The following is a 15,579-nucleotide window of genomic DNA, read 5'->3' as shown; positions in this document are numbered from 1 at the left end:
CTTTCATCCTCTAAAAGTGGGTACTCCCTAAGATGCTTTTTTCTTTAATTGTTACTTCCGGCCAGTGAAAGTGAAAGTTGTGTAAGTCACTCCGTTATGTCCGACTCTTTGAGACCCCATGGACTGTATAGTCCATGGAATTCTCCAGGCAGGAATACTGGAGTGGGTAGCCTTTCCCTTCTGCAGGGTATCTTCCAAACCCAGGGATCGAACCCAGGTCTCCCACATTGCTGGTGGATTCTTCACCAGCTGAGCCACAAGGGAAGCCCAAGAATACTGGAATGGGTAGCCGATCCCTTCTCCAGCGGATCTTCCCCACTCAGGAATCAAACCGGGGTCTCCTGCGTTGCAGGTGGATTCTTTACCAACTGAGCTAACTTCTAACCATGTAACCATCAAATGTAGAATTCCAACCATTTCTCCTCTTTTGAACTCTAATTTACATATCTGATTGCCTGGTGGACTTTTCTACTCAAATCTTCTACTGTCAGCTACAATTCAAATAGTATAAAACCAAATTTACCAGTTTCTTCCCCAAACTGCCTAACTGTTACCTGTGTGATTGTAATTGCCTCTTACCTGGTCTTCCATTTTCTTATCTTTGATCTCTTTACCCTCACGTTTAATTCATCTGGTAGTTAAATCCTCAGGCAGCTTGGCTTCCTAGTTTTCCAACTTCATTTTTCATTGCACTGAATAACCATGTGATCTCAGTTGACTATTACCTTTATTTCCTGAGCAGGTCCTTCCCATTTCCACTCATAACCTCCTTCATTTCCTGAAATCTTCTCATATCCTCACATGCCTTTTTGGAATACTTTCTCTTCCCTTCTTTTTCTGTTCAAGTTAACCTACTCGTTCTTCTGTTTTTTGGCCATGTGGTGTGGCTTGTGGGATGTTAGTTCCCTGACCAGGGCCGGGGTAAAACCTGGGGCCCCAGTAGTGAGAGTGCCAAATCCTAACCACTGGACCACCAGGGAATTCCCAATCTGCTTTTTCATGTGTATTAAAAATTTTGTTTGCTTCATAAAGCCTTCCATGCAACATTCAGTGATGATATTACCGATGTCACTAGTAACTCTTAGATTTGAGTAATAAAGTGACTATCTTTCTTTTTAACAAACTTTACAGAATTACATTCACTTGAGTGTTTTCCCCTTTAGAATATTCCCTTTTAGAGCTAAATTTCCCTAACATTTATAACATGTTGACTTTCAGTATACATTGCATATAGTTTCAGGTATCTCCAGTGGTGGCAAATCATTGTCCTAAATTATATCTGATTTTTAGGAAAAGAGAAGGTTAGTCAAGGTATCAGAAAGCAACGCTCTGAGTCTAAAGCAAGATGTGAAAGAAAACACAGAATAACCAGTAGTAGGATGCAGTGAGAACTCTCCAAATAGATAATTATTACCAGTGGAAAATCTAAAGAATAAAAATACCCAGACCAAAACAATAAAACAAAACAACCTCCTTCAGCACCTCAAAAAAGAAAAGAAAAATTGAGCTGACAAAAAAGGAGAAAATAAGACATCTGTAAAGACCATCATTAATAATTACTATGGCAGGCAGGAAGGAAATTGAGTCAGACAGGTAGTTCAGTCAGAGAAGCCTCAAATAACTGTCTGCAGAGCCGAGAAACACAGGAGACACAGAAAAGTCAGATTTTTTTCTGGAAAGAAGTTTGAAGAATATTAAGCTCAAATTTTACAGAGGATTGAAAGTATAAAAACATTAGAAAGAATAGATGGTAAATTATAATCCATGACCATGTGAATAGAAGAAACAGAAAACATCTGGATATAATATAACAATGAAAGAAGAAATAAGGTTCTTAAGTTAGGTGATGAAGAAACTTAATCACAACATCAATAAAATTATTTCCCTATTTATGAGAATACAAGTAGAAAGAAAAAAGACAAGGAAAATAATAAAAAATAACTAGAGCAATTCTTTTAACTGAAAAGGTGAGAAATGGAATTTTTGCAAAGGTTAACAAGAAACTTGAGAAAACTAATTTAAATAAAGATGCTCCCAAATGAATAAAGTCAGGGTTTTAAAAATTTAACTCAGAGGGCCTCATTTTAATTCTCTGCTTATATGATTTAAACAAGTCACAATATTCTAGATCTTATAATGGTCGTATCAATATTTAAAAAAAAAAAGGCCATGGTTTCCAAAATTAAAAAGCAAATGAATAAACGCGAGCTAGTGGGAGCACAGCCTCAGATACGGCCTTCAGCTAAAATGGTGTTCACAGTTAAAGAGAAGTTCTTATTTTTTTTTTTCCAGTTTTATTGAGGTATGATTGGCAAAAATTGTATACATTTAGGTTGTACAACATGATTTTTTAAATAGTGTACAGTGTGATAATTTAATATATGTATACATTGTGAAATGATTACCATAATCAAGTAACATATCTGTTACCTCACATAGTTACCTTTGTGTGTGTGTGTGTGTGTGGTGAGAATATGGTATGTATACATTTCTGATATACACAATACTATTAATAAAAATTTCTAGTATACAATAATCACCATGCTGTGCACTGGATCCCCAGAACTTACTCATCTTATAATTGAAAATTTGTATCTTTTTGACCATTATCTCCCAGTTTTCCCCATCCCCCCCTAGCCTCTGTCAACCATCATTCTGCTCTCTGTGTCTGTGTGTTGAACTTTATTTTAGGTTCCCCACAAAAGTGAAAAAATTAACTATTTGTCTTTCTGTGTCTGGGGTTAGTTTTTAGTCTTTATGAAAACAAAAGATTTACAGTTACACAGACTTAATCTTGGATTTCAGATCTTTGCAAGATAGTTAAGTGAGCACTCAAAAATGAGTGAAACCGTTACAAGAATTCCCTGGTGATCCAGTGGTTAAGATCGGGCCTTTCCAATGTAGGGGGTGCAGTTTTGACTGCTGGTTGAGGAACTGAGATCCCACATGCCATGTGGTGTAACCAAAAAAGTTTTTTTTTAATGAGTGAAAATTTTTAAAAATTACAAGTTTAAAAAGTAGGTTGAAGAGAAGGGAAGCTTGTTATCTTTGATAATTTGATTAATTCTTCTGAAAAATGAGGAAGAAATAAAACTTTAGGTTTGAAAAGCAAAGTGGGGAGCAAAAAGAGAAGTAAATAGGAAAATCAAAATTTTTATACTTTATGTGACTGTTAACTCTTTTGAAATTTTACTTCAGCCATGTCTCCTCAGTGTCCATGCTTCATCAGTTATCTTTTATCTTCTTCCTCCTTTAGCAAGAGTTTTAAATTCTTTAGAAGTTACAAACATTTAAGTATATAGTAAGAGGTTAAAAGAAATATCTTTACAAAACTAAAATATTTGTTTAAAAAAACCCAAGAGGCTAAAATAGAGAGCTCATAAAGGAGTTTTAAGTAAAAAGTTATTAAAGATAATATTTGCAGAAGTAAACACACACAAAAATTCTAAAAGAGACACATATACATGATTTTAAAATGCAGTGTAAATTCCTATATGTGCTTGAGCAGAAATATAACTAGTCAGAATATGTTGTTATACCCATACATTGTTATAGCCAGAAATACAAGAATAAATGACAATAGCAGACTCAGCATCCAAATAGAAACTTCATTTTGTATTTGACGTACATGTAAATTGCTTTTTTCAGTAGTGGAGAAAATTCAGGAGTTTATTATGAACACACATAATGAAATAGTAAGACCTCTTGAAAATACTAATTGAATGATACATAAACATTTAAGAAGGATGTCAAACATTGCAAACAGCAAGGTCTTTTATAGCACACGATAAGCTGTAAGTGCATAGTTCAATGTCGTGTCTGACTCTTTGCAGCCCTATGGACCATAGCCACCAGGCTCTTCTGTCTACGAGATTCTCTAAGCAAAAATATTGGAGTGGGTTGCCATGTCCTACTCCAGGGAATCTTCCTGACTCAGGGATTGAACCCCGTGTCTCTTAAGTCTCCTGCTTTGGCAGGTGGGTAGGCAGGCACAGTTCAACAGTGATTATTAATAAATTACAAGGAAGTGGAAATAATGGATATAGAAATTATGTGGAAATTTGGAATTTTAGGCATGATAGCATACAAAATTAAAGTGTAGAGAAACTATAGAAAATTTATACTCAATATACATAATGTTATAATAATTTCATTTATTCGACAAGAATATAATTAGGAAAATAAAGAAAAGTTTAAAGTTAAAATCCAACATCACTGAAAGACTTAATAGGAAATACAAAAAGGAAAGATGGGTAATTTTAAAATTAGAAAACACAATAAAGACCTCTTTCATTTCCCTCTTCCATCATCTCAAATAGATTGCGGAGTCTTAATAGATCCTGTTCTAGAGAATTCTTGAATCTGTGTGTCTCCAGATAAGCCATAGTTGTGTTTTGATTGGACAACAGTTGCTTTCTATCCAGCCTTGTAACTTACGGGAGTTTAAGTGATCCTTTGAAAAAGTAAATCTGATCATGTGCTAAAAACTGTTGCTTATATATTACGGGCATAATGGATTATTTTATTTTTTGAGTAGGCTGGGGTATGTTTTATATTCAAATTTAAATATGGATTTGTAGAATTTAAGTGGAAATATTAAAGCTTGATCTCACATTTGTGTTGAACTTGAAAATTTATAGGTTGCCTCCATATTATTTAATCTTCAGAATAGCACTATGAGTAATTTATATTGTTGATTTTATAATTAGAAAATTATATGTGCAGCATGTTGACTATAGTTATTGCATATTTGGAAGTTGTTAAAAGAGTATATCTTACAAGTTCTCAGCACAAGAAAAAAATTTTGTAACTGTGTGGTGGTAGATGTTAACTAGATTTATTGTCTGTGAACATTTCACAATATATGCAAATATTGAATCCCTGTGTTGTACATCTGAAACTAATGTAATCTTGTACATCAATTACATCAATTTTTTTTAAGAAAATTGAGTTTTCAGGTTACAGCCAACGAGAGGCAAGACTTACAATTCCTAACTGCAATACACATTGTTAATCAGAGTAAATGGTTACTTAGGAATACAGGAGAAATACTTTTAGACTTCTTGGTTTTTACAATTTCTGTTTGTAGCCAAAGAGAACTTATCTATACTTGGGAGTTCTTATGAATGTAGTGCAACAGATCTTCACTCAGAATGGATTGGGGAAAAAAATCAGTTAATCTTCCTTTCTATTTCTTCCAATCCATCCTCCAAACTGGATACAGTTGTTAGATTACTTGTTACTTCGTTGTTACTTTTTTAAAATGTGAGTTTTATTTCCAGTTATAGCTTGCTTATGTGAAAAATTATAAGGGTGTCTGTGAACAAGCTGAAGTATTATGGTATTTTATGAATTATGGTAAACCATAGTCATGTTTTGGCTAATAAAGTGTCACAAAGTACTCATGTAATTGATGTTTTATGAATTATGTCAATAATTGTATCAGTACAGTGCCTGGTCCACAGTAGGCACTTGATAAGTATTTGTCGTTGAATGAGTTGCATTGGTTCAGTTTCACATAACAGAAGATTCAACTCAAATGATTTAATTAATGGAGACATTTATCATTCTCTTTGATAAGAAATCTGGTGTCAAGAAGTTCTGCAGCTCAGTAAAGTCTTTAGGGAACTGTGCTCTTTCCATCTCTGGTCATCAGCATGTGATTAAATTATAACTACACTCAATAATTGACTCCAACTCAATCAATTAAGGGATCATATATAATCTCGTATGTTTTTTAGTGTATTTATATATAAATATAAATAGTATCTTCAGTCATTTAGCAAACTTAATGGGTGTCTGATTTGTTATTCAGTCACTAAGTCATGTCCGTCTCATTGAGACCCCGTGGACTGCAGCACACCGGGCTTCCCTGTCCATCACCAACTCCTGGAGCTTGCTCAAACTCATGTCCATTGAATCAGTGATGCCATCCAACCATATTATCCTCTGTTGTCCCCTTCTCCTCCTGCCCTCAATCTTTCCCAGCATTGGAGTCTTTTCCAATGACTCAATTATATATTGTGTTGATTACTCATTTTATTTATTGACTGTTTCTTGAGAAGGGTGCACTGATGGTGCCAGACCTATAGTCAGTGAGTAATTTTGATATATTGTGGATTTGTATAGTGTTTGTATAAGTTAATTTTCTGTGGGGAGACGAGGAAGAATTAAGAAATAGGCTATTTCACACACACACATACAGAAATGCAGGTTCTGTATTCTGTAAAACAAGGTTACTGCATTTCTCCTGAAACATAAAGTCTTGGGACCACATAAGTAGAGTTTATGACTACAGTATAATGTAAGAGGTATTGAAAAGAAAATGTGTGGAAGAGAATATTTTCCTTTTAAATATTAAATTTATATTAGATAACAGTGCTTGATGAATATTTGTTTGTTAATATTTTTCCTATACCAACAGTTGTGGGTGGCTGTGGGCAAAAAAAAAAAAGAAAAAGAAATAGGCTATTTATCTCTATGAAGGTTTCTCAATCTCCAGCACTGTTGATATTTTGGGCTAGTAATTCTTTGTTGTGGGGATTTTTTGTGCCTTGTAGGATGTTTACAAGTATCCCTGGCCTTTCCCTACTAGATGCCAGTAACATCTCCCATGTGTGACAGCCAGATATTTCCAGACATTGACAAATATGTGCCACAGAGAAAAATTGCTGCTCCTCCAAACCTAGTTGAGAACCACAGATCTATAACAAAACCTTTTCAATTTTTATTTTGAAAACTGTATCCAGAGTTTGAGAGAATCCTTGAAGTAGATCCAAAACAACCAATACTGTGGTTTCTGTAGAAACTGTGTTAGATATTTTAGAGTAAGTAGAGAAGGCTATGGCACCCCACTCCAGTACTCTTGCCTGGAAAATCCCATGGACAGAGGAGCCTGGTAGGCTGGAGTCCATGAGGTCGCTAAGAGTTGGACACAACTGAGTGACTTCCCTTTCACTTTTCATTTTCATGCATTGGAGAAGGAAATGGCAGCCCACTCCAGTGTTCTTGCCTGGAGAATCCCAGGGACAGGGGAGCCTGGTGGGCTGCCGTCTATAGGGTCGCATAGAGTTGGACACGACTGAAGTGACTTAGCAGCAGCAGCAGCAGCAGGGAAGAGAAGATTTTGGTTTAGGAGCCTATTTAACATTCTGGGGAAAAAAAAATCTTATGACCAGTTTTGTTAACTCTAACTATAGATACACTTAGTTTTAGGCATTGATAAATTTTCATTTTATTAAAGTATATTAATTTCAGATATACAGCAAAGTGATATAGATATAGATAAATAGATTCAGATTCTTTTCTATTATAGGTTATTGCAGAATACTGATACTGAATACTGTCCTGTGTTATCCATTGATCCCTGTTGTTTATTTTTTCTATAGTAGTTTGTATCTGCTAATCGCAAGCTCTTTCTTCAAATTAATTCAGTTTTGGCCATGCTGGGTCTTCGTTGCTGTGTGTGGGCTTTCTCCAGTTGAGGCAAACAGGGGCTGCTCTCTAGTTGCAGTGTGTAGGCTTGTCATTGCAGTGGCTTCTCTTTTGTGAGGCATGAAATCTAGGGCATATGGGCTTCGCTAGTTGTAGCTTGTGGGCTCCAGAGCGCAGGCTCAGTAGTTGTGGTGCATGTCCCATGGTATGTAGGATCTTCCCGGATCAGGTATCGAAACCATGCCCCCTGCATTGGCAGATTCTCAACCACTAGGCCACCAGGGAAGTCCCCAAACTCCCTTCCTCCACCCCCTTTTCCCTTTGGTAACCATAAGTTTGTTTTCTACATCTGCTAGTCTATTTCTGTTTTGTAAATTAGTTCATTTGTATCATTTTTTGATTCTCCATGTAAGTGATAATATATCATATTTGCCTTTCTCTGACTTCACTTAATAATCTTTAGTCCATTCGTGTTGCTGCAAATAGCATTATTTCATTCTTTGATTGAAATATTTCATTTATTGATAAACATGTGATTTCTGCTTTATTGACTATGCCAAAGCCTTTGACTGTGTGGATCATAATAAACTGTGGAAAATTCTGAAAGAGATAGGCATACCAGACCACCTGACCTGCCTCTTGGGAAACCTATATGCAGGTCAGGAAGCAACAGTTAGAACTTGACATGGAACAACAGACTGGTTCCAAATAGGAAAAGGAGTACATCAAGGCTGTATATTGTCACCCTGCTTATTTAACTTCTTATGCAGAGTACATCATGATAAACGCTGGGCTGGAAGAAGCACAAGCTGGAATCGAGATTGCTGGGAGAAATATCAATAACCTTAGATATGCAGATGACACCATCCTTATGGCAGAAAGTGAAGAGGAACTAAAAAGCCTCTTGATGAAAATGAAAAAGGAGAGTGAAAAAGTTGGCTTAAAGCTCAACATTCAGAAAATGAAGATCATGGCATCTGGTCCCATCACTTCATGGGAAACAGTGCCAGACTTTATTTTTTTGGGTTCCACAATCACTGCAGATGGTGATTGCAGCCATGAAATTAAAAGACACTTACTCCTTGGAAGGAAAGTTATGACCAACCTAGATAGCATATTGAAAAGCAGAGATATTACTTTGCCAACAAAGGTTCGTCTAGTCAAGGCTATGGTTTTTCCAATGGTCATGTATGGATGTGAGAGTTGGACTGTGAAGAATGCTGAGCGCCAAAGAATTGATGCTTTTGAAGTGTGGTGTTGGAGAAGACTCTTGAGAGTCCATTGGACTGCAAGGAGATCCAACCAGTCCATCCTAAAGGAGATCAGTCCTGGGTGTTCATTGGAAGGACTGATGCTAAAGCTGAAACTCCAGTACTTTGGTCACCTCATGTGAAGAGTTGACTCATTGGAAAAGACTCTGATGCTGGAAGGGATTGGGGGCAGGAGGAGAAGGGGACGACAGAGGATGAGATGGCTGGGTGGCATCACCGACTCAATGGACGTGAGTTTGAGTGAACTCCAGGAGTTGGTGATGGACAAGTACGCCTGGCGCACTGCACTTCATGTGGTCACAAAGCGTTGGACATGACTGAGCAACTGTACTGAACTGATATATATATATTGCTATATCTGTCTCCCACATCTTTACCCATTTATCTGTCGATGGACACTTAGGTTGCTTCCATGTCTTGGCTATTGTAAATAATGCTGTATGAATATTGGGGTTGTGTGTATCTTTTCAAATTAGAGTTTTTATCTTTTCTGGATATATGCACAGGAGTGGGATTGCTGGATCACATGGTAGCTCTATTTTTAGTTTTTTAAGGAACCTCCGTACTGTTCTCCATAGTGGCTGCACCAGTTTACATTTCCACCAACAGTGTAAGAGGGTTTCCTTTTCTCTACACTATCTCATTTATTACATTTACATTTACACCCATTTATTGTTTGTAGACTTTTTGATGATGGCCATTCTGACTGGTGTGATGTGATACCACATTGGTTTTGGTTTGCATTTCTCTAATAATTAGTGATGTTGAGCTTCCTTTTATGTGTTTGTTGCCCATTTGTATGTCTTCTTTGAAGAAATGTTTATTTACATCTTATGCCCAATTTTTGATTGGGTTGTTTGGTTCTATTAAGCTGTATGAGCTGTTTGTATATTTTTGAAATTAATCCCTTGTTAGTCTCATCTTTTGCAAATATTCTGTCTCATTCCGTAGGTTGTCTTTTCATCTTGTTTATAGTTTCCTTAGCTGTTTAAAAGCTTATAAGTGTGACCAGGTCTTATTTGTTTACTTTTGCTTGTATTTTTGTTTGTTTTGGGAGACTGACTTAGGAAAACATTGTTAGGATATGTCAGAGTTTTGCTTATGTTCTATTCTACTAGTTTCATTGTGTGATGTCTTATATTTAAGTCTTTAAGCCATTTTGAGTTGTTTTCTAAGTTCATTGATTTATATGCAGCTGTCCAGCTTTCCTAATACCACTTTCTGAAGAGACTGTCTTTTCTCCATTGTTTATTCCTTTTTTTTAAATTAAAAAAAATTTTTTTTAGCTTTACAGTATTGTATTGGTTTTGCCATATATCAACACGAATCCGCCACAGGTATACACGTGCTCCCCATCCTGAACCCTCCTCCCTCCTCCCTCCCTGTACCATCCCTTTGGGTTGTCCCAGTGCACCAGCCCCAAGCATCCAGTATCGTGCATCGAACCTGGACTGGCAACTCGTTTCATATATGATATTATACATGTTTCAATGCCATTCTCCCAAATCATCCCACCCTCTCCGTCTCCCACAGAGTCCATTGTTTATTCTTGCCTCCTTTGTTGAAGATAATTGACCACAGTGTGTGGATTTACTTCTAGGCCTTCTATTCCATTCCATTGATCTATATGTCTGTTTTTGTGCTAACACCACATGTTTTGATTACTGTGGCTTTAAAGTATTGTCTGAAGTCTGAGATAGTTATGCTTCTACCTTTGTTCTTTTTCCTCAGGATTGCTTTGGCATTTTGGGGTCTTTTGTGTTTCCATATAAATTTAGGGTTACTAGATCTAGTTTCGTGAAAAATGTCATAGATAATTTGATAGGGATCACATTAAATGTTTAGATTGATTTGGGTAGTATGGCCACTTTAACAATGTTAATTCTTCTAACCTACAAGTGTGGGATGTCTCCATTTTTTGAATCATTTCTGATTTCCTTTATCAGTGATTTATAGTTCTCAGTGTGTAGGTCTTTCACCTCCTTGGTCAGGTTTATTCCTAGGTATTTTCATTTTATTTTTTGATGTGATTTTAAAAGGCACTGTTTTGTCAACAAGAAAGACAAAAACCACATGGTCATCTCAGTAAAGCATTTGATAAAATTCAGTATTAATTCATGATAAAAACTCTCACCAGAATGAGTATGATGGAAAATATCTCACCATAATAAAAGCTATTTGTAACAAACCCACAGTCAGCATAATACTCAATGGTGAAAAACTGAAAGCCTTCTTGCTAAAATTTGGAACAAGACAGGGATACCCACTCTTATTACTTTTATTCAACATAGTATTAGAAGTCCTAGCCATAACAGTTAGACAAGCAAAATAAATAAAAGTTATCCAGATTGGAAAGGAAGAGGTAAAATTGTCATTATATACAGATGGCATGGTACTCTATGCGGAAAACCCCAAAGACTCCACACAAAAACTATTAAAACTGATAAATGATTTCAGCAAGGTAGCAGGATACAAGATTAACATTCAGAAATCTGTTGCATTTCTTAATACTAACGCTGAAATAACAGAGAATGGTAAACTCTTTTTTATTTTCTTCCAGCATATTATGACAACACCATATTTCATAGAGTTGTGCCTGGCTTTATAGTCCAAGGGGGAGATCCTACTGGCACAGGGACTGGTGGAGAATCTATCTATGGAGTCCCATTCAAGGTGAGATTGGATTTTACAATTTATTTTCAAGTCAGTTTGGATTGCTTAATTGAAATGATTGAGCCCCAGAAGAAAATGCATTTTACATTAGTACGCAAAATTGGGTCTATAACATATATAGGATTATACAGAATAAGGGCAGCACTTATCCCATTAAGCTTTCTTTCTGCGATGTCGTATCACAGAGTTTTATGCTAGATTGAATTCAGGTGGAGCTAAAGATGGTAATGAGAATAATGTGAATCAGAGAAAAGACTGTATAACATTTTTCCTGATATCTGACTATCTGATCTCTGTAACTTTGCACATGTAAAACATTTCTAGAACATTGCATACACCATCTGATTTTAAAACATTCTATTTTAACAATACATAGAATTTATATTAATTTACTTGAGCCTCTATAACAAAGTACTTCTGTGTGGGTGGTTTAAACAGTAGGAATTTGGTGTATAGGAATGCAAGGGATTTCTGTGAGTTGATTTTATATCCTGCAACTTTACTATAGTCATCATTGATTAGCTCTAGTAATTTTCTGGCGGAGTCTTTAGGGTTTTCTATGTAGAGGATCATGTCATCTGCAAATAGTGAGAGTTTTACTTCTTCTTTTCCAATTTGGATTCCTTTTATTTCTTTTTCTGCTCTGATTGCTGTGGCCAAAACTTCCAAAACTATGTTGAATAGTAGTGGTGAAAGTGGGCACCCTTGTCTTGTTCCTGACTTTAGAGGAAATGCTTTCAATTTTTCACCATTGAGGATAATGTTTGCTGTGGGTTTGTCATATATAGCTTTTATTATGTTGAGGTATGTTCCTTCTATTCCTGCTTTCTGGAGAGTTTTTATCATAAATGCGTGTTGAATTTTGTCAAAGGCTTTCTCTGCATCTATTGAGATAATCATATGGTTTTTATTTTTCAATTTGTTAATGTGGTGTATTACATTGATTGATTTGGGGATATTGAAGAATCCTTGCATCCCTGGGATAAAGCCCACTTGGTCATGGTGTATGATCTTTTTAATGTGTTGTTGGATTCTGATTGCTAGAATTTTGTTAAGGATTTTTGCATCTATGTTCATCAGTGATATTGGCCTGTAGTTTTCTTTTTTTGTGGGATCTTTGTCAGGTTTTGGTATTAGGGTGATGGTGGCCTCATAGAATGAGTTTGGAAGTTTACCTTCCTCTGCAATTTTCTGGAAGAGTTTGAGCAGGATAGGTGTTAGCTCTTCTCTAAATTTTTGGTAGAATTCAGCTGTGAAGCCATCTGGACCTGGGCTTTTGTTTGCTGGAAGATTTTTGATTACAGTTTCAATTTCTGTGCTTGTGATGGGTCTGTTAAGATTTTCTATTTCTTCCTGGTCGAGTTTTGGAAAGTTGTACTTTTCTAAGAATTTGTCCATACACTAATAATGAGAAAATCGAAAAAGAAATTAAGGAAACAATTCCATTCACCATTGCAACGGAAAGAATAAAATACTTAGGAATATATCTACCTAGAGAAACTAAAGACCTATATATAGAAAACTATAAAACACTGGTGGAAGAAATCAAAGAGGACACTAATAGATGGAGAAATATACCATGTTCATGGATTGGAAGAATCAATACAGTGAAAATGAGTATACTACCCAAAGCAATTTATAGATTCAATGCAATCCCTATCAAGCTACCAACAGTATTCTTCACAGAGCTAGAACAAATAATTTCACAATTTGTATGGAAATACAAAAAACCTCGAATAGCCAAAGCAATCTTGAGAAAGAAGAATGGAACTGGAGGAATCAACCTACCTGACTTCAGGCTCTACTACAAAGCCACAGTTATCAAGACAGTATGGTACTGGCACAAAGACAGAAATATAGATCAATGGAACAAAATAGAAAGCCCAGAGATAAATCCACGCACATATGGACACCTTATCTTTGACAAAGGAAGCAAGAATATACAATAGATTAAAGACAATCTCTTTAACAAGTGGTGCTGGGAAATCTGGTCAACCACTTGTAAAAGAATGAAACTAGAACACTTTCTAACACCATACACAAAAATAAACTCAAAATGGATTAAAGATCTAAACGTAAGACCAGAAACTATAAAACTCCTAGAGGAGAACATAGGCAAAACACTCTCTGACATACATCACAGCAGGATCCTCTATGACCCACGTCCCAGAATATTGGAAATAAAAGCAAAAATAAACAAATGGGGCCTAATTAACTTTAAAAGCTTCTGCACATCAAAGGAAACTATTAGCAAGGTGAAAAGACAGCCTTCAGAATGGGAGAAAATAATAGCAAATGAAGCAACTGACAAACAACTAATCTCAAAAATATACAAGCAACTCCTCCAGCTCAACTCCAGAAAAATAAATGACCCAATCAAAAAATGGGCCAAAGAACTACATAGACATTTCTCCAAAGAAGACATACAGATGGCTAACAAACACATGAAAAGATGCTCAACATCACTCATTATCAGAGAAATGCAAATCAAAACCACTATGAGGTACCATTTCACACCAGTCAGAATGGCTGTGATCCAAAAGTCTACAAATAATAAATGCTGGAGAGGGTGTGGAGAAAAGGGAACCCTCTTACTCTGTTGGTGGGAATGCAAACTAGTACAGCCACTATGGAGAACAGTGTGGAGATTCCTTAAAAAACTGGAAATAGAACTGCCTTATGATCCAGCAATCCCACTGCTGGGCATACACACTGAGGAAACCAGAAGGGAAAGAGACACGTGTACCCCGATGTTCATCGCAGCACTGTTTATAATAGCCAGGACATGGAAGCAACCTAGATGTCCATCAGCAGATGAATGGGTAAGACAGCTGTGGTACATATACACAATGGAGTATTACTCAGCCATTAAAAAGAATACATTTGAATCAGTTCTAATGATGTGGATGAAACTGGAGCCTATTATACAGAGTGAAGTAAGCCAGAAGGAAAAACACCAATACAGTATACTAACGCATATATATGGAATTTAGAAAGATGGTAACAATAACCCGGTGTACAAGACAGCGAAAGAGACACTGATGTATAGAACAGTCTTATGGACTCTGTGGGAGAGGGAGAGGGTGGGAAGATTTAGGAGAATGGCATTGAAACATGTAAAATATCATGTATGGAATGAGATGCCAGTCCAGGTTCGATGCACGATACTGGATGCTTGGGGCTAGTGCACTGGGACGACTCAGAGGGATGGTATGGGGAGGGAGGAGGGAGGAGGGTTCAGGATGGGGAACACATATATACCTGTGGCGGATTCATTTTGATATTTGGCAAAACTAATACAATTATGTAAAGTTTAAAAATAAAATAAAATTAATTAAAAAAAAATAAACAGGAATTTATTTCTCACAGTTCTGGAGGCTAAGAAGTCTGAGATCAAGGTACTAGCATTTACCACCTGTGAAGGTTCTCTTGCTGGCTTGCAAATGGCTGGCTTCTACTGTGTCTTTACATGGTGGAGAGAGCGTTTTGGTGTCTTTTCCTCTTCAGTACAGTCCCATTGGAGGTTAGAGTGTCAAATGAACTCCAGGAGGACATAATTCAGTCCAGAGCAGAATTCATTTTAAACTGTACACAGTAGACCTTTGTAGCACAAACTGGATGCCTTAATAAGAAATCACAAAATGCATGCCATAACACGGGGAAATAGAAGAAAGAAGCAACATAAAAAATGTTAGAAAAGGATGTAAGTTTTCATCAAGAATAGGTCAATGCTTTGTTAACTGCCAACATAAATCTAAAAAGAAAGATAATGTCATATTTAAGATATTAAGGGTAATGGTGGGTTCAAGTAAAGGCTAAAAGCTGGATTATTTATCAATCTTATGGTATCAATATTATGTTCTATTAGTAAACATTAGTAGCTCTTAAAATATGTGAATTTTTTAAAAATTTACATTTATACTAAAAGGATAGAGTGTCTGGAATTTCCTTCAATTTTGAGAAAAATACTTGAACTGTTTGCTTTACTTTTCATATGATAATGGCCTTTAGAGCATGTGAAATAGTTTTAAAAATCTCAAATGTCACTGTTAGACTATTTTATATTTTACAAAATTGAGATATCTCATTAGTTTAGAGACTCCATCTGGTAGGAAGCATTCCTTTATTATTTGGTTAACAGAATAGCTCTTTGTGACAATTCCTTTCTAAATTGAGACTTTTGCTTATTTCATTCAGGTAA

The 15,579-nt window shown here is 36.1% G+C and overlaps 1 protein-coding gene across 7 annotated transcripts in view; it reads left to right on the top strand.

The window, feature by feature from the left end:
* Positions 1–15,579, top strand: part of CWC27 (CWC27 spliceosome associated cyclophilin) — a 283,204-nt gene that overhangs the window by 11,221 nt on the left and 256,404 nt on the right. For all 7 annotated transcript variants that reach the window (XR_001494446.3, XR_813683.4, XM_059878680.1 and 4 more), the window contains 1 exon segment: positions 11,266–11,378. Coding sequence is in view for 5 of the 7 variants with exons in the window: in XM_059878680.1 (XP_059734663.1) it covers positions 11,266–11,378 (113 nt within the window). In the remaining 2 variants the exon portion in view is untranslated.

The sequence above is a fragment of the Bos taurus genome, chromosome 20, assembly GCF_002263795.3.
Source record: "Bos taurus isolate L1 Dominette 01449 registration number 42190680 breed Hereford chromosome 20, ARS-UCD2.0, whole genome shotgun sequence".
In the NCBI taxonomy this organism is placed as follows: Eukaryota; Metazoa; Chordata; class Mammalia; order Artiodactyla; family Bovidae; genus Bos; species Bos taurus.
The sequence above is the reverse complement of the archived record's forward strand: the minus strand, read 5'-3'. Positions and strand labels throughout refer to the sequence as shown.